The sequence below is a fragment of the Meleagris gallopavo genome, chromosome 4 (genome assembly GCF_905368555.1).
Source record: "Meleagris gallopavo chromosome 4, MGAL_WU_HG_1.1, whole genome shotgun sequence".
Classification (NCBI taxonomy): Eukaryota; Metazoa; Chordata; class Aves; order Galliformes; family Phasianidae; genus Meleagris; species Meleagris gallopavo.
The window spans coordinates 12921627-12939890 of record NC_139407.1 but is presented as its reverse complement, the minus strand read 5'-3'; the positions used below and the strand labels follow the sequence as shown (position 1 = coordinate 12939890).

The 18264-nt window shown below is 46.4% G+C and overlaps 2 protein-coding genes across 7 annotated transcripts in view; one reads left to right on the top strand and one right to left on the bottom strand.

Moving 5' to 3' along the window:
* The window catches only part of LRBA (LPS responsive beige-like anchor protein), a 367496-nt gene that overhangs the window by 190607 nt on the left and 158625 nt on the right, over window positions 1–18264 (top strand). For all 6 annotated transcript variants that reach the window (XM_085222195.1, XM_085222196.1, XM_085222197.1 and 3 more), the window contains exons 38-40: window positions 1955–2079; window positions 8505–8651; window positions 11245–11381. In XM_085222195.1, the coding sequence (XP_085078321.1) occupies window positions 1955–2079; window positions 8505–8651; window positions 11245–11381 (409 nt within the window). The remainder of the gene's footprint in view (window positions 1–1954; window positions 2080–8504; window positions 8652–11244; window positions 11382–18264) is intronic.
* Window positions 14504–15816, bottom strand: MAB21L2 (mab-21 like 2). Its single transcript, XM_003205436.3, has one exon. It carries the CDS (start codon window positions 15716–15718, stop codon window positions 14639–14641), a length of 1080 nt encoding a protein of 359 aa, XP_003205484.2. The 5' UTR covers window positions 15719–15816; the 3' UTR covers window positions 14504–14638.

The window sequence follows — 18264 nt, the reverse complement described above, 5'->3', positions numbered from 1 at the left end:
ACTAATTACTTGTGCCGATTGCCATACTGATGAATAGACCCTCATTGTATCATTCCCCTGAAGACGAGGAGCAGTCTGTGATTCACGACTGCATCCTGGCTGATATTTGATAATAATTTTAACAGATAAATGTAGGTAGGCAGAATGATGAAGTGCCTATCCATGCTCTCCGACTATCAAAGGCATGCACATAGCCAGCTGCGTTCTGCCTTTTTTCTATAATCGCTAAAGGAGCATTTTAAGTTATTAATCGAGCTTTGAATCGTCCTGTGTTTTATGCTGCTTTGTTTGGTTAATTATTCCAAAACCACTAGATTTTATAACCAAAGCACTCAAATTATAGCATGATTGTAACACACGAAGTGCAATTATAAGATGTTGAGATATTTGTTGCAAATACTTCAGCATTTTTCTGAAATTAGGAAATCAGGATGATGAAGAATACCACTGCTTTTTCCTTGATGTTAGAAAAAAGCACAAATTTAACAAAGCTGGATACAGGGATATACTTTATTTAATTATTTATTTATTTTTTAATAGGATAATTTTGTCAGCTTTTTAATCTAGGAATTGTTCAGAAGGAAGGCTGTGCAAATGGTTGTGGCTTTTGTTACTACGTGTGTTTGAAACTGGGTGTACGTTAAATAAAACTAATTTCTGCCGTTAGATCTCAAAACTAGGAATATAGATATCAGGTATTTTTAACATTGGGATCTGTAAATTAGTTATGGCTATTCATTTGTCAATGTTGACAGCTGTACTTTCTATTAGCTCCTGGACCAGGGATGGAATATATATGTACATTGCCAGTTATTGTTTTAGTACTACTTACGTTAACAAACAAAGCCAGTATTTTATAACTTGAGCATACAGGTTTTCAGGCTATAAACCTATCATGCCTATTCTGCGTGTCAGGCGTTTTTTGTTTGTTTATTTTGCTATTCCCGGAATCGTGGGGTTTTCTTGATATCTTTCCTAGGCTAAAATATTGTTTTACAGTGGCGTTCAGTCATGATCATCAAACAAGATAGTAACTGGCACTTATATATGACCATATTAAAAAGATCTACATATATTTGGAGCGTACAATGGAATATGATGAGTTTGAGATAACCTTTTCTAGATGTAATTTTTTAAAGGTATGCCTTCAATATAGCAATTATTACACATCTTAACATGTAGTTTTTAATTAAATGTAAAAAAAACAACTACATAAAGCAGAAATCCAATCTGATTTGCTTGGAAATAGATTGCTATTTCACTCTTCTGGAATGGTTTATTTAAAAACAGTAAATGGAAAAGAAATGCATTTTCTTGTGTTGTTCTAAGCCTCAGGGGCTAAATGTAATGAATATTTTAAGAGATTATTTTAATTAAATTCCTGCACATCTAAACAGAGTAATATTTTATTATCACATACATAACCATGTAACTGAGGTATTCATTAAAGTTAACACTTTCTGGACCAAGAATTCATGGTATGATTTACTGACCTTGTGCAAAAAGGCACAAATTAGGAAGAAAAATGAAGGGGGACAGACTTTGATTAATATAGGTAATGCTATACCATATTTATAATAGCCTTTTCCCTATTCTGGTTTATAAATGCAGTCACTGAGAAAGGTGCCCTGCTGAGGCTGAAATGAGGCTGAAATCGGAGCACATGCCACTAGAGTGTGGGGAAACTGATCACACTGTCAGCAATTCATTTCAAAATGATGTATTTAGTGCTCATTTCACCTTCCAAGAAAAAAGGGAAAGGAGTTCCTTAGACTGGAAGGTGATATTGTTATTTTCAAGGACATACCTAAGTAAAAGATTGCAGAAAGGGGGGAGGTTAAAAAAGAAGAAAAAAAAAAAGGCAGCGCAAACAAGGAGAGCTTTATGCAGAAATTCAGTGCTACCATGCTGTTTGATAATTGCTAACATATGTGGCTCCTCTGTTTCATTGTAGTCGTCCTCGTGAGTTCTGGCGCCTTGACTACTGGGAAGATGACTTGCGGCGCCGGCGACGATTTGTGCGTAACCCCCTCGGATCGACACATCCTGAAGCGACACTAAAAGCAGCCGGAGAACACGGTCAGTGTAAAAACTGCTTCTCACCAATAGCAGCAGGTTACAGTACCTGGAGCGAAGGTTAGACCTTCCTTCCTAGAAGGTGCTATAAAATTGTCCCAGACTCCAAAAGGTTGGTCACCGCATTTCGGACATGCTCCATACACAGATGGCCTGACCGTTGCTTATTCTAAGCGATGCTGGTATTTGTTAAGCACCCATATTAGCTGAGAGATGGCTTGTTGTGCACGCTCTGCACAGTGATAACAAATACAGTTCTTACTAAGTACAACAAAAGGGTATGTCATTTTGCCATTAATTCTTGGACATGTTCTTGTGGTAAATTACCTGTTTATGACTTAGTAACTTCAAAAGATAATAGTCAGAGACTCACAGCAATTATTTCAGTTAGCCCTAGCATGTATCTGCCTATCCTTACAGATAGATGAAAACAAAACTAACACTTCTAGAGCTAAACTTTAGTCAGACCCTGTGTGTGTGTGTAAGTGTTTAAGATATGGAAGAAATAGTAAGAAATGCCAGAACATAAAGTATTGTTCAAGCAATAAATGGTACTGACAACTCCTACCTGGCGATTTTCAAAGCGGATCACATTTTTAGCAGTTTTTTTTTCCTCATTTTATTTTTGGGGATCACTCAGCTACATGCTGCTATCTGTTCTATAGGAGTGCATTTACAAAATGAATGCAGCACTTGCTTTCAGAACTCTAACAAACCACAAGATAAAAATCCACAGCTAGTGAACTTTGGGGTTTAGTCTGGAATGTTTGTCTATGTGATCTAATGGATTTTATAATTTATTATATTTAAAAATAATTTGATTACAATTAAAACAATACCCTTCCCCTTGAATGCACATCACTAATTAGAATCATTTAAATGTAGGTATTATTTTTCTTTTTTAGTCTGTGAATTACAGCATATGTATACATACATACACGTATTACACGTGGAGATATTCACTTCATGCTAATTTAAAATTATTAAGACTGTTGTATGGACATAGAAGAACATTGCTGTCATAAAGTTAGTTTCTATCAGGCATCTTAACCTCTTGCACTCAGCCTTAAAAAGCTATTTCTGGAAGAAAATGTCTACAATATGTCAGCTGATATAATGCCAAATGTGACATCAGTCCTTTAAAATAAATGACCATACAGAGAATAGTCAATAAAGTAGTCTAAAAGCAATGTTCATAGAGACCTACATCATTCTCTATAGAAAGAGGAACAAGATGTAGAATTAATTAGCCCACTTTTTGCTTTGGGGCTTGTTGTTGTTAATACTGTTTGTTGTTTCTGTGCCATGGACTTTAATGACACAAGATTTCTTTCTGTTTAATGCCACTGGATAAAGAACTACCTTTGAAGTATTCTCCTCATGTGTTCCTGTTTAATATTTATATTGTTTAACAAAACATTGAAAAATAACATTTATTTTTACTGCAAAATATTTACAGCTCCTACCTGTATTTGTGTAACTTACTTTTTCATAGGAATGAAACATAAGTGCACACTATAGAATTAGTCATCTTTCACAGTGAAATGATATTTTCATTAATCCATGCCATTGTTTCAAGGGCTATTGCTCATACTTGGTTTGTAATTGACAGGAGTACAATTTTTGTCAATACAAAATAAAGCTGAATAGAGGTTGCCCTGTCTGATAAAGCATAGCTGATAGCTAACCATGGAAATTGAAATAGGGCTAATTTTTTTTGTCATTCCTTCTGTTCAGCATTTAACATCCATTACAGTGTTCAGTTATATTTAATTTCTTGGTGTTATTTTATTCTGAATTTAATTGCATAATACCCTAGTTGACTGTTGTCATTCGATTTATTTATGTATCAAGTGAATTTTCTGGTTTACCTTATTTATTTAATTTCTGAAAGCACAGCTAACGGCTCCTTGAGTGTAGGTAGGCATGCAGTGCTCCTGTTCTCGGACTCTCCACTGGCGAGGTATAAGATGACAAAAGTACAAACTGAAATTCAACTAGAAGCTGCATATAATATACATAATGTATACAAATACAAAACTGCTTTTGCTGTTGATGGTGGTGTGGTGTGTGTCAGCCAAAGGATACAGTTGTCATAAGGGTCAGCCTAAATAATCACTTGATCTATTTGTTTCTGAAATGTGCTTATAATTTTTTAGTACTAACCAATTTCAGGTCAGAAAGTAGCGTTGTTTTTGGATTTTCATAACCAGATTTTCAGATCCTGGTTCCAGGATGTGAATATCCTTAGAATTTGCAGTAGGGTTTTCCTTGATGTTTTATAATTACTTATCAATAATTTATCATTAATTATTCTGTTTCAATTAATTTTACGTGTCTCTAAAGAAAAAGCATTTTAAAATGATGGATCAGAAGTTCCCTACTGCCTATTTAAGCTTTTCTAAAAAGAAAACAGAACAAAACTAAAACTAAAATTGAACATACAGGATCTTGCCTAAGGGAAAATAATGCATAAATAACAGAAAAGTATTGTTGCATGCTTGGTAGCATGGATTTTAGTACACTGGTAAGTACACATTAGCAATTGCTGGGTGTCTTGCAAATTGAATCAGGTGTATTCCCTGTCCCAGAGAGCTCACAGTCATGCAAAGATCACAATTTTAAACTGTGAAAAAGCTTCAGAAACAATCAGAAGCCTAGATATTGTTCAGTAAAACCTACAGAGAACAACAACAATCAGCTCTGTTGCAGCCTCATTGTGCATCGTAGTAGCAAGAACCAATCTTTTCCAGGGATTGATTTGATTTGAAGGAGAGCCTCTGGTGCAGAGGTGGCAGAATAAATACCTGAAGACTGATGTTCTCTGTTCAGACAATCAATACCAGCCCCATGACTATACTTCTGGCTACCTTCTAGTTAAAAACAAATTTTTTAATTCTGACAATTTAATTGCCATTCCCAAGTTCACATTAACTTGCCTGGGGGAAGGAAAGGCTTTAGGTAATTTTTCAAAGGAAAAAAAAATCTTTCCCAAATGGGTATTTATAAAAGTCAGTCTAGCAGCGTACCTGGGGGTAGCGGAAAGAGAGGTGAAGATGGTTTGGGATGGAAAGAGTTAACTCTTCTCTCTTTCTTCTTTTCACTTAATGTTCAGAAACAAAACCAAAATATTTATAAATTATACAATTTATAAAGTGTGAAAGTCAGAATTCTATTCCTGGGAGGTAACATCATGTGAAAATGAGTAATCGAAGCCTCTCCTAGCTGGAGCCTGACCCCTCCAGTACTTGATTTTGCAGGATAATCTTTATCTGCTTGAAAATGTAGTATCTGGCTTCTTAACAGGTGATTTTGTCTCTTTATTTTAATTCATATTTCTTAAGAACTGGGCGGGGGTGAGGTGGGCTGGAGAGCAGTCGTGTTGCAGCTGGAGCCACCCTCAGAGCATTGTGACTGAAAGTGAAGAGCACTGATTGTGTACAGTATTGAACTTGACTGGTCAGTTGTCTTTGCCTTAGCTCAAGGGATGAAAAAGAAGTCTGAAAAATATTATTTTAACAATCTGATGGGAAAGTGCTTGCTTTTCTTAATTTTGTCTTAAAAATATAAAGACAAATAACTTAGGGGAGCTTCCAGGACGCCTTTTTTTTTCTGATAAAACAAAGTGAGAAGAATTTTTTTAATGCATCTTTTCCTGATATATTTTCCAGATGTTCTGTAGGATGCTTCCTGATACTTTATTTTTTTTAACATCTTTTAACAATTGTGTTTCCTCTTTAAGTTGTAGACAGATAATTCAGAATAACCTGCCCTTCTGTGAATGTTGGGAGCTGAATGATTATTTTTACACCCAAGTGTTCCAGAAATAGAACTGGAACAAATCAAGCTCTGTGCAGATAGATTTGCAAAAAGCTCCTTGAGAGTGGGCCTTCCCAGTCTGTTTGGGAATGACTGTGTGGAAGTGCAGAAGTGAAATGTACCGAAGAAATGAGTGTGCCAGGTAAACACGCTGCCAGCACAACATAGACCGTACCTTTTGGTCTTGATCTTGAAAATGGGCAAGTGAATGAGTGCGGGTCTGCAGGGCTGGAGCCAGGAGGTGCGGTGATGCCAAGAAGGGGTGGGTCTGGCAGAAAGCAGCCTGCCCTAGCAGATGTCACGGCCCAGGTCCCAAACCCTGCTCAGACATCACCCCTGCACGTGTGGGAAGTGAATGTGTCGCATGATAACTAAACATGCCGCACGGTGGCATGCATCTCTAGTTGGTAAATACAGAAAGAACTGGACTGTGGCTTATGGAACCGCATTCGTCTGCAAAGCATAGGTGAATCGATGTGAATTGTATTCTATTCCATTTCTGCACAGGTACTCACGTGCCCCTGTGCCTGGGGGCTGTAGGCACAGTGCTTTGTTCAGCCCTGTGAAGAACAAGCAGACCTAGGCTCAGTGTGCTGCCTGGCAGCAGTCTTGAAAAAGGCAGTTCTGCAATGTGTGTGTGTGTGTGTTTGAATCATTGTAAGACAGTTTGGGAAAGAAATATCTGGTGAGGGAAGGTAAGGCAGGAGGTTTGTATTTATGTTGCTTGATCCTCTTTGGTTGGAAGCTGCCATACTGATTTTACTTTTTCTTAATGGTAGGATGACAGGACGTGTCACAAGTTGTGATGAGTTTAGAGATATTAACCTTAGAACTTTCAGTCTTAAGAGAGAATAGGTAGAAGGCAAGTTTGAAATAGCATCTTAGGGTGAAGGAGGCCAAAATGTGAATGGGTGTCTGAAATAACACATGTCCTTTGCCAGCATTAAAAAGGAAAAAAAAAAAAAAAAAGAAAGAAAGAAAAGCAAGCTGATTCTCCTCTATTTTATCCACGGAATGGTTTTGTTCTATTTTACTTTTTTGATCTTCAGCAGAAAGCTGCTGGGCTGTGGAGTGCCAGTGCATGTGGTGTGTGTTAGTACTCTGTCGGTAATTTTACTGCTGCTAACTTCAAATCCTCCAGGGGGAGTTAATTACAGGAAAACCCTTCTAACCATCAGCTGCATATTTCCATGACAAGAAGGGCTTCAGCTCACACTGAACAATTCCAGAATCGGAGTTATCATTATTTACATGGGTATGCTGTAGGAGAAAGTAAAACTTGGGTTTGTATGATGCTGTTAGGGCTTTTTGACAATTTACTTTTTACTTATTGCTTACATACAAGTAGCAGTGGTAGCCTGGGGAGAAATTGTCCTGCAGAAGTGGAAGCCTATTCTGTATGGCAAGATGAACCTCTTTTGTTTCTTACTCTCTCTCTGTTTTTTTTCTTTTTTTTCTCTTTTTTTTCTTTTTCTTTTGTAATGTCCACAGCAAGCACGGGGCGTTTGTTGGTACATTTTAGGGTTTTTTAAAATATATTTTTATTTTGTTATTTTTCACTTAATTGCAAAGTCTATTACTCGCAATTTATGTGCATATATGTAGTTAATTTAAGCTGTATAACTCGCCACTGGGGACTTGCCTCCTGCTGGAAGTGTTTGCACGGTAACATTTTGGTTTCAAACGAGCAGCACAACTCCCGTCCTGCGTGGCAGCGCTCCGAGGCAGCAGTGAGCAATGTGTTGCAGCGAGTTGCTCATGGTGCAGGGTTTTCACAGGCGCAGTGCCACGAGCATTCTCAATATATTTAAGAAATAGCATGCTCATTTTAAACTGTGGGGGGAGAGGGAAGGGAGAAAAAGTGTTGCTTTTTTGTTGTTGTTGTTTGTTTGTTTGTTTGTTTTTGCCTTTACCACAGTAAGTGCTAGCTTCTGTGTAGTGAGCTCTGGTGTCCTTTTTTTTTTTTTTTTTTTTTTTTTTTTTTTTTTTTTTTCGGTTGGTTGGTTTTGTTTTGCTGCTGCTCTGAGCTCGTAAGCTAGGCAAAACCTCCGCAGGGCCCTCGCGGTGGAGATGCTGTCGCTCCCGGCGCGCCCCTGTGGTTCTGCGGGGCCCCGGCTCCGCCCGAAGCGCGCGGCGGCGGCACGAGCTACCCGCTCCCGCCGCCGGTCCCCGCTCCTCCTGAGGGCAGGTGCACGCGGCCGTCCTCCTCGGCCTCCCTCCAGGGAAGCGAGGAGAGCAGTCCCGCCGCCTCCCCCGGTGCCCTCCCGGGGCGTGCGGGGAAGCGGCGCCGCTCGCCGCCGCCGCCGAGGCGGAGCGGGACTCGGAGCCTAACCGGCAGCCGCGGGAAGAGCCGCTTGTAGGTTCCCCTGCGCTGCCTTCAACGCTTGCAGCGCAGTTAGCCGCTGAGGAGAGCTGCGGGTAATTTTGAGCAGGCTTAATAGGATTAAAACTAGTTGTGTCCTAACATTAGGGGATTAAGGCAGCTACTTCCCACAGGTTGTCCCAAACTGTGTTTTTTTTCCTGAACCTGCATTTTTGTACAGAAAACTGCAACACTGTACTGGTTTGTCTCTGAGAGCTGACAGAATGCTGTGCCTTTCTCGTTGCAGCTCCCGACGAAGATATACTTGTTAAGGGAAAGCAGTCTATCAAGAGTCAAGCCTTAGGAAATCAGAACTCAGAAAGTGAGATTCTCTTGGAAGGCGACGACGATATCACGTCATTCATTGAGGAGAGAGAAGTGGAGAACCTAACAGGTAACTGCAGCTATCTGGTTTCTGCTCAGCCTCCTTACTGCCTAAGTTCTCATCTCGCCAGCTCCGCAGCGAATAATACTTTGCCATGCACACCCTTACGTTGCTCCTGCCCATAACTGAATCCTTAACATCATTTTTCTTACACATCTGATTCTGGGGATTTACTTGAGGAGAGCTGTGCATTTTCTTTCTTGGCTTTTTATAACCGTCTGCCTTCCAGAGCAGATGCCTGTGTTCTAGGAAACCTTCATTAGAAAAAGCAGCTCTACTCAGCCAAGAGCTTCCTTTATTTTTGACTTTGTTACACTCCTCAAAACATAAGGCCCCGTGGGCAATTAGGCAAGTTTGTAATTAAAGGCTGTGGAGAGTTTGTATTTTTTCCCCCCTCAGTTTATAAGATTTCACATATGAATTATTCACTCGCATTTGAAGGATCTGTACAATCACTGGATTTAACTCCTTTAAATCCCTGGTCATCCCCCCAGATCGAGTCCCTTCTCCACCATATCCGTATTTGACTTCACTTTTCCTGGAAGAAAAATTAAAACAGTACTTCATTCCTTGAACTTGATGAATTTGACCAAGTTTCGTGCAGCCTTTGCTGATGTTGCAATCCAAGTGGAACGGGTCCATTCTGTACAGTTCAGAATGTAAACAGTAACTTCCTAGGTTTGGGGACTGAGGGGTTACAGAGTGTCTTCATTGTTATTTGAGGGGCATGGGATTACTCAACTATACAAATTTCTCTGTGTTCTTCTGCTTTCTCAACTGGTATCCCTTGCTCATTTTCTTTAGACAAAATGTTTTTCGGATAATTCTGGTTTCCTGAGAACCTGATATGATGAGCCTACATTCTGATAATTTAATAAAATTACTGGAAGTGATTATTTATTGTCAGTTTGCTCATCCCTTGTCTGAACTGCATTCCACTCTTTTTAACATTTAAAAACAGATTTAAAAACACAGCATAATAATAATGAAAGAAACCAGTTGGGGTAGGAACTTGAAGTAAAAGAAGGAAGCAGGAGAATAATAGCCTTTAATGTATGTGAATCTCTTTTTCCTTCCTTTCTACCATGAGTTTTCTTCTCAACAGCTTTCTCTGTTTCCTTCTCTTTTATTATATATTCATTGCTTCTAGTAATACATTCATACAGTAATAGAGGTGAAAGGGGAGTTTAATTATATAATCTTGACAATGGCAATAGGATTAAGAAGTAATCCTCACTAATAAAGTGGTGTGGGTTAGAAATGAAGTGGAAATTGTCAGGGGTCTTCTACAGGACCTGGGCTGCCCCAGCTTCTGCAGCTGTCTGCTTGCCCTGTAATTGAATGTCTGAGGGTGATTGAAAAAATGTTATTTCTCCTCTGGATTACATGCTAATGTACAGAGGGCAAAGGGAGACAGCAAAAGAACACATAGCTGCTTATTTCATCCATTTGTGGGGGTGAGCTTTGGGAAATCATGGCAGTTCTGCAGCTATCTCATGCCCATCTGCAAACACAATGTATTTGTACATTGGGAATAGAGGGCAAAGCTGCTCTGATCTCAGCAGAGCATCTCTTCTTTTGTCCTAGTGGCACACATTGAGATTGATGCGAGATTAAGGACCATCACCCTCCTAACAATTGATGGAAATGACAATTCATCTGAATTTTTTGTCAGTTATTCTCACATTGATTACCTGAACGTGTGTACCTCATTTTTAGATGCTTTATTAAAACAAAATCGTCCGTGTCACTTTCTTATCTTCAGCTGATTTATAAAAGCCAGATAATACTGCAACCGAGAACCTTCATTTCCTTACCTCATAATCAGCCAAATGACAAACCTAACTTGTTTTCTTTTTGCGCGTGTTAGTTTATATAATAGCTCCTGTATTGCCAGATCTGTGCCGAACCTATTGTTTTCAGTGGTCGTCTGATTTGTCGCTATGATAAGCCCTGTGGAGATGTGATCATTCCAATAAAAATTCATTCAGTTAGAAACCAACCCTCCAGCTGTTTATTCCCATTGTCCCCGAGCTACACTAACGCTCTATGGAATCCTTGAAAAATATTTAATGTGAAATCAAAAGCATCTTTAAAACATTTTACTGTAGGCTCCGTAAGGCTGTGTAACTTTGACGATAGATTTCTGTCATCCATGAGGGAGCACTTCACAGTCAGACAATTTTGAGCCTCGACTGCTTTCTCCATCTTTGTAGTAAGCTATGGAAACTCTCCAGTACCTACAGAACGCATCTGACAGTAAGATTTCAAGTGTTGGTGTGTGCACTCGCTGTATTGCATACAACAGAAGGAATGCAACCGCTGAAGTTTCTCAAAAAGAAAATGTGTCTGAGTGAAAACCGTATCTTGCCATGCTAAAGGCAGCTCTGGCATCTATAATATATGCATCAGTTTGCAATTGTAGCGGCTTCAACTTTGTGCAGAACAGGGAAACTGTAAATCTATCACATATGTTCTCTTCTGGGATAAAAAGATTCTTGGTTTTTAAGGAAGGGCTATGATCTTTGTTTTATTTATTTTCATATTCTGGGTTTGAAAAATTGTAATTGTGACAGTGGTTGGTGTTTGTACTCTTTGGCAGGTCCAGTTGCCCTGAGCGCGCCAGCTCAGCTGGTGGCACCCTCGGTGGTGGTGAAAGGCACTCTGTCCATCACTCTTTCCGAGCTCTACTTCGAGGTGGATGAAGAAGATCCCAGTTTTAAGAAAATCGACCCGAAGGTAAGAGATCATTGACCCTGAGCTCTGAGAGATGATGACAAATTACCCGAGCCCTTTAATTCTTCATTCTACTCCCTTTACCTCTGTTGGCCCTCAGTGCTCCTGCTTTAGGAAGTTTGCGACTGACCATATATGTTAGCAAACTTCTCTTGAGCGACACCTCCTCTCCTCCCTATTCTCCCCCTCCCACAATTCGACCCTACTTGAATGTTAATTAGCTTGCAGCGAATAAAGCTCCAGGGAGGCATCTGAAATAAAGACATCTTGAATCGCAGGCCTGTGTGAACACAGGCCTATGTGAACACAGGAAAGTCCAACTAGCTCATTAGCCCAAACGCTTTGTTTTACTTTCCTCTTTTCACGTAACGCCAGCATAACATTGTGCTTAACCCCCCCCTGCTCTTAAGTTTTCAATGCTTCAGCATCGTATTATTATATAACAGATTTTACAGGGCCTGTTACTATTTATGGTGGCTAAACAGAAAACTTAATTGCCCTCTTAAAAATACGTTCTGAAACTGACTTGTTAATTTTCACAAGCTTACTTGCTTTGAGCTACTTGATGGCCTGAGTTTGTTTAAAAAGAGAAACCTTTCAGTAAAATTCCAATTTCGGGGGCAGTATATTCTGACATAATAAGGTTACACCTGAATGTTCTATGCAGCGTCACAGCTGCATTTGAAACGCATGGCATGTTACTAGCAAATATTCTCGTATCCACATTAAGCACGTTAATGTCTGCTGGTCTTTAAAATATCTACTGTTCATTAAACGTGGTGGTAATTTCTTGGTGAAGGGGAAAAAAGTCACCGTAAGACATATAGTGGGTTTGTGCTGATCTGTCGGCAGCGCCCTGTGTGTTAAGCAGTGCTTTGGGTCTCAGTTCCTGTGGAGTAAATGGCTCTCATCTGTATTAAATGTGCTCTGAAAGCTGGGATCATCGAATGCTATCAAGGAGAAAGCATTTAGTTTGTAAAGAACGCTCTCTAACCCTTCTAGGTAATTGCTCATAGAAAACTGTAGCTCAAAGAGTGATTTTTTATTGTACCATAAATGGAATTTAACTTTTTTCTGGTCCTGAAACATTTTGGAAATTATTTTTAAGTGTGAAATAGCTCTTAAAATTTGGATGTGCTTCCTATTTCTGTAGTACTTTTTGAAATACGTAACGATAGGAAACGTCTCAATATAAAATGTGAGGACAAGTTGCTGTAGTTGATCCTCCATCTTCACTGTTGTGCCGTGCCTTGTACCGGCACCACAAAAACCGTCCTGCTCACGGCACTCTGCGCTTCTGCTCTCCGTGCAGGACGTTTAAGCACAGATAAGAACTCTCCCAGTTTTTGTGACCTGCTTTGTGGGGACGTTGCCATGTTGGGCTGGCTTTCTTTTCTCCCGTTTTCTAATCGTTGGGAGTGACTGTTACCCTGCCCGCGAGCTGAGCTCTCCTTTGGTCTGACTGTCTTTCATTCTGCATCTGAGACATTTTCTTTAGCTTCTTAGAAAAGGAGTCGGTTATGTGAAGCATGGGCTACACATCTCTTACGTTCTATTTGTGATGTTACTTTCACGGGAAGGCTTTAAAAATACTTATCTTAATATCTCTTTTTGGGAGAGGAGGGCTAAAAAGAAACGATGTGAATATAGATTTGAAATAGCGATGAGCTCCCGATGCAGCTCTCTTTTAAGCATTAACACCTCCCTGCCCCACCCTCCGCTTGGATCGCAGTGCCTGGAAGTACGCCCCTAAAACTCAAAACCCTTAAGCAGAGTAGCTCAGAAGGCGCCCTTAATTAACGAGGCTTCGTCCGTTAGCTAAATTTAAGTTACGTGTCTGTTTGTCCCAAGTACCGAAAAGAAAACTGTGTGACAAAGTGCCGAACGAACGCCGCGCTGGCGATGCTACGAGTGCCGCTCAGATCAGGGCTGTTTTCCCAGGGAAACGGCCGCTCCGCCAGGTGAGCCGGGGGGCGGCGGGGCCGCACCGCGTCCCTCCCGGTCCCTCCGCGCTGCCCGCGCCTCTCGCTTCGTTCGCTTTCTCGCTTCGAATGGGAACGGCCGTTTCTTCCCGGCTCCCACCGCAAAGAAACGGAAGCGGCATTTCGGAGCGAGAAGTTGCCTTTCGTCTCCCCTCCGAGGGACGCCGAAGTGTAGTAAATGCTGCGAATCGGTTCGGAAGCCTGTCTGGGTGGGGATCGGGGGGGAGCGGGGGAGCTAACGACGGCGCCGTTAACGCTGAAAAACGCTGCAAACGTTTCCAAGGCGGGGAAGTTAAGCTGCGGGTGGAGGGCGCGGCGCTGGGTGTCCCGGGAGCTCCCGGTCCCGAGCGGGCAGCCCGCGGAGAGACCCACAGCCTTCGTGCCGCTGCCGCCGAGCGAGCGGGGCGGTGACGCGCCGGCACCATTCGGGGTGGCTCCGTACTTCGCGTCCAACGGAACGGCGCGTTAGCACGGGGAATTTGTCACGCGAAATACAAGCGCTCAAGGTTTAGTGAAGAAAAAAAAGAAAAAAAAGAAAAAAAAAAAAGAATAAAAGAAGAATAAAAAAGGAAGCTGGAAGCGAAAACGAGCGCGCCGATGCAAGGCGAAACGCCACGGGCTGCCTGCCTGCCTGCCGCGGGGCGATGCTCCGCGTGGCTCAGGGCGGAGGGGGGGAAAGACACGGAGTGTAACGCGGTACAGCGGTGCTCGCACGCGGAGTAAAGGGTTTTCTCAGCGCCCCGTTTTAACGGGAAACAGGGACTGCGCCGAGCGGAGGGCTCGCGTTCAGCCTGCGGGGACGTCCCGCCGTCCCGCTTCGGGTTTTGGTTTTTTAAGTGTCGCTTCTGCGGTTCGGATGGGCCCTACCGGCCCGAACTTAAGAACCATGCACGAAAAGTAAAGTTAAAGTGATATTTTTATTACTATTTGCAACAAGTCAGTGGTGGGGCACATCATCTGACCTCGGCGCCGAAACACATTTAACATCGGTAAAACTTTTTTTTTTTTTTTTAAAGGGCAATTTGTACATATAGTTAAATAATTTTTCACTTGGTGACAACATTCAGGCAGACGAGAGAAAGAGAGAGTAAGAAAAGGACTATACAGGGATTGGAAAATGTACCTTTGGGCTTTCGTTTGGCCGCGGCAAAAGTCCGAGCGCTTCCCTTTGCGGAGGAGGAGATGCGGGGATGCCGTCCCCGCGGGCGGTGCCGATCCGTAGCAGTCTGCGGCCGCCGCGGTACCGGGGGGCGAGCGGCGTGCGCCCGGGCGCCGGCCCTATAGTTTGTCGAGGCTTTTGGGATTGGTGAGGATCTCCCGGGCCAGCCTCCAGGTCTGTTTGGCGGCGCTCTCCAGAGCCGAGTGGGGCTTGCCCTGAAAGAGGTCGAGGTTGGGCAGGAAGTAGTGCGGGCAGCGGCGGCACTGCAGGCAGGAGATGAGCTGCAGCAGGATGCCGTTGAGGCGGTCGCCCAGGCACGCCTCGTCCCAGTCGGTCTCCCGCGGGTGCTTCTCGCACTCGTACAGCAGCAGCGTCTTCATGTGGTAGTTGTTGAGCGGCTGCCCGGGCAGCTCCAGGTGCCGGTCTCGCAGCGTCTTGAGCACCGAGAGGCACTTGTTGCGGCAGCCGCCCATCAGCAGCCGGTTCTCGGCCTCGCCGAACTGCAGCACCCAGGCGTCGCTCTCGGCCGAGCTCTGTTTGCCCGTCAGCGAGTAGCACTCCTTGGAGAGCAGGTTGAAGCCCTCTGCCTTCACCTCGGCCACGCGGTTGGGGCCGGGCCAGGGGATGTGCGGCATGGGCCACTGCGCCGCGCTGCGCGGCCAGATGCCCGTGCACTTGAAGGCGGGTGTGATCTGCACCACGTAGCGCTCGCGGATGCGCAGCTTCACCTCGCTCGTGTCCGCGATCATCTTCACCACGTCGCGGTAGCTGCACTTGTCCACGGCCTGGGCCACCAGCGTCTGGAAGCGGGAGCGGATCTTGCGCGCCGACAGGTAGCCCGAGGCCGTGATGAACTCCACCCAGAGCGACATGCTGCGCTTGCGGCCGTCGCTCAGCTTGAGCACGGCGCAGCCCGGCAGGGAGCCGTCGTCCACGAAGTTGAAGACGCCCATCTGGTTGAGGTAGAGCACCACCTCGAACTCGGTGGGCGAGATCACCTCCAGCCCCTCGTAGCGGGCGTCGATCTCGCTCAGCGAGCTGATGAAGCGCGGCTCCTGCACCTCCACCTCCTTCAGCACGTCCGACACCACCTTGCACACCTCGCGGATGGTCTTGGCGATGGCCGCCTTGCGCGCCTGGCAGCGCTCCGTATAGTACTTGTTGAGCTGGTACACCAGCTTGGCCTGGGCGGCGATCATGTTGGGGCACAGGTCCGGGCTGTACACCGGGCTCTCGCAGTACGTTGAGGGATCCAATGCTTTAGCGGAGGCTGCAGCTTGGCGGAGGGCAGCGGCCGGCTCGGGCACCCCCGCCCCCGCCGGGCGGACGGCGGCAGCGCGGGGCGGAGGAGGAGGAGGAAGAGGAAGAGGAGGCGGCGGCACGAAGCGGCGCGGCCCGGCGTTGCCCCGGCCCGGGGGCGGCGGGGGCCGGGAGGTGGATGCTGCCGCTGCGCTCGGCCACCCGCCCCCCCGCGCCGCTGCACGGTCGCTTCAGCAGTTCATGGAATCGAAAGAGCCCGAGCGAAGTCGCGCAGGAGTTCCCCGCAGAAGCGCCGATCGGCGGCGAAGTTTAGCACCGCCCGCGGGGCGAGAGCAGGAGGAGGAGGAGGAGGAGAAAGGCGTGCGGTGCCCCGAGCGCCGAGCGAGCCCCGTCCGGCCGCCGCCCTCGGTCCGTTCTCGGTGCGTGCCCCGCCGCCGCCGGCTGCCGCCGAGCGCCCTTCTGGCTCTGGAGCTGCGCGGCTCCCGCGATCGTTACTCGCAGAGTTGTGCGCCCGCTCTGCGTTCGCTCATTCCCGTCCTGCGGCTCGGCACGGATTGTTGGGGTTTGTTTTTCTTTGCACACACTGTGTTATCCCGGGCGGGAGGAGGGCGGTGCGGTATGCCCGGGAGCGCTTCTCCTCCCCCTCCCCACCCCTGGCTGTGCGCGCCGCGGTTCTCTCTGTCCGCGCCTCTCCTCCTCCTCCTCCTCCTCCGCGTGTCCGCGCGGCTCTGGACGCGCTGGCGCCGTGGTTACTTTATGAATGGGCCCCGGCCGCGGCGGAGGGGCGGAGCGCGTCTCCTACAATCGCCGCCGAGCTGTCAGCGGCGCGGCCAATCGCGGTACCGGGCGCGGCCGGAGCGGGACCGACGGGCGGGGCGCGGGGGGCGCGGGCACGGCGGCGCGCACGGCCGCGGCCTCGGGCCGGGTACCGGCAGCTCGCGGCCCGGAGGCGCCGGGTGCCGGAGCTCCGGCGGCGTGCGTGGGGCGGGGGAGGGGGTCGGGACCGCGCCGGTATCGGGCTTAGCGGGGAAAGTGGGAGTATGGCCGGGGCGGGCACGTTAATGGAGATAAATCCGCGTAGTAAAGTTGCGCTCATCCTTCTGAGGTGGAAGATTGAGTTATTCGAAAAGGAAACTGTATTTTATGCGAGTTTGTGTTAATGAGAGCGCTGAATGGTTTGGATGTATAATCGCGCCTGTGTCGCGGCGGTGCAGAAACGCAGCCAGCGGGCGTTCGTGGAACGCCGGAGCAAACCGAACTCTTTTCCCTACAAACTCCCGATGTGGGGAGAGGTGACGTCCGCCCGCTCCGCACCGCCGCTCGCCGGGCTGTGTGTCTTCTCCTGCGGCGGGCCCGGCGGTTCCCCGGCGCGCCGAGAGCCGGGAGTGAGGCCGCGGCTGTTCCCACGCCGTGCCCTCCGTGCAAGGTCTCGGCTCGCTCTGCGTCCGCTTCTTTTTTGCCTTTCGTTGCGGCTCGCTGATTTTACTAAATAAAATATCGCCGTCTGTTTGCCGCGAGCGTTTAAATTAGAAACATGCCTTACCCCGGCCGTACAACCGCACGCTGGATGTAGTAAGTATGGACGTGCCCGGCGCCGGTGCTGCTCGGGGCGCTGTCACCGACGAGCCGCACGCTTCGGGCTTTACATCACGGTGCTGCGGCTGGGGCACCGTGGCTCGGCGGGGCCGGCAGGTGCCCGGCGGGAGGGAGACAGGCCGGGGACGGCTCCAGGCAGAGCCGCCGCAAGGAGCGGCGAAGAGGGCCGTGGTACCGTCGGCCAGGGCGGGCGGGAGGAGCGGCGGAGCTGGCAGACGCCGGGTCGGACGGGGGTGGGGGGGACGCGGGTGCCTATTTTCAGGGCAAAAATAGAGCGGAGGCGGCCGCCCTCCCGCCCCCCCGCTAAGGTGGCCGATGGTAAAGCGTTACCGGCGCTCAAATTTAAAACAATTCATTACCAATTTTCCCGTCTGAGGTTGAAGCGCTAGTAAATAATAAATCAGCTAAACAAAAGCCGACTTTAATTTATTGCCCCGGCGCTAATTAGAAACATCATTTGAGCAATAAACTTAAACACTTCCAGCAAATAATGCACGTGAAGCCTTTCTCTGGGCGATTGCGGCCGCGCCGCATTAAGAGCGGCTTCGGCTGTGGCGGAATTTGCTCTCGCCGGGATGAATAATTGAAAGGAACGGTATCGGAGAATCTGCAGTTGAAGAGCCCTTCTCTCCATTGCCTTTTTGGATGCTGGCGCGGAAGTCCATCAGCGCTCCTCTATGGTGCACCGTACGGAGCGGCAGCCCCTCCGGCAGCGGGGGACACCGTGCTCCGTTGGGATGAAGGAGCGCGGAGAGGGACTCTCGGGGCTAAAAGGCACTTGAAGCCTTCAGAGCGATTGATCTGCATTCTCCCGTTATAATCCGCCTCATCATACTTGAGTTAATGAGGCAGGGGCGGAGGTGATCTGATGGTCCTTGACAAATTCATT

Coding starts and splice junctions, on each gene's coding strand:
- MAB21L2 (XM_003205436.3), bottom strand. CDS start 15,718: ATGATCGCCGCCCAGGCCAAGCTGGTGTACCAGCTCAACAAGTACTAT.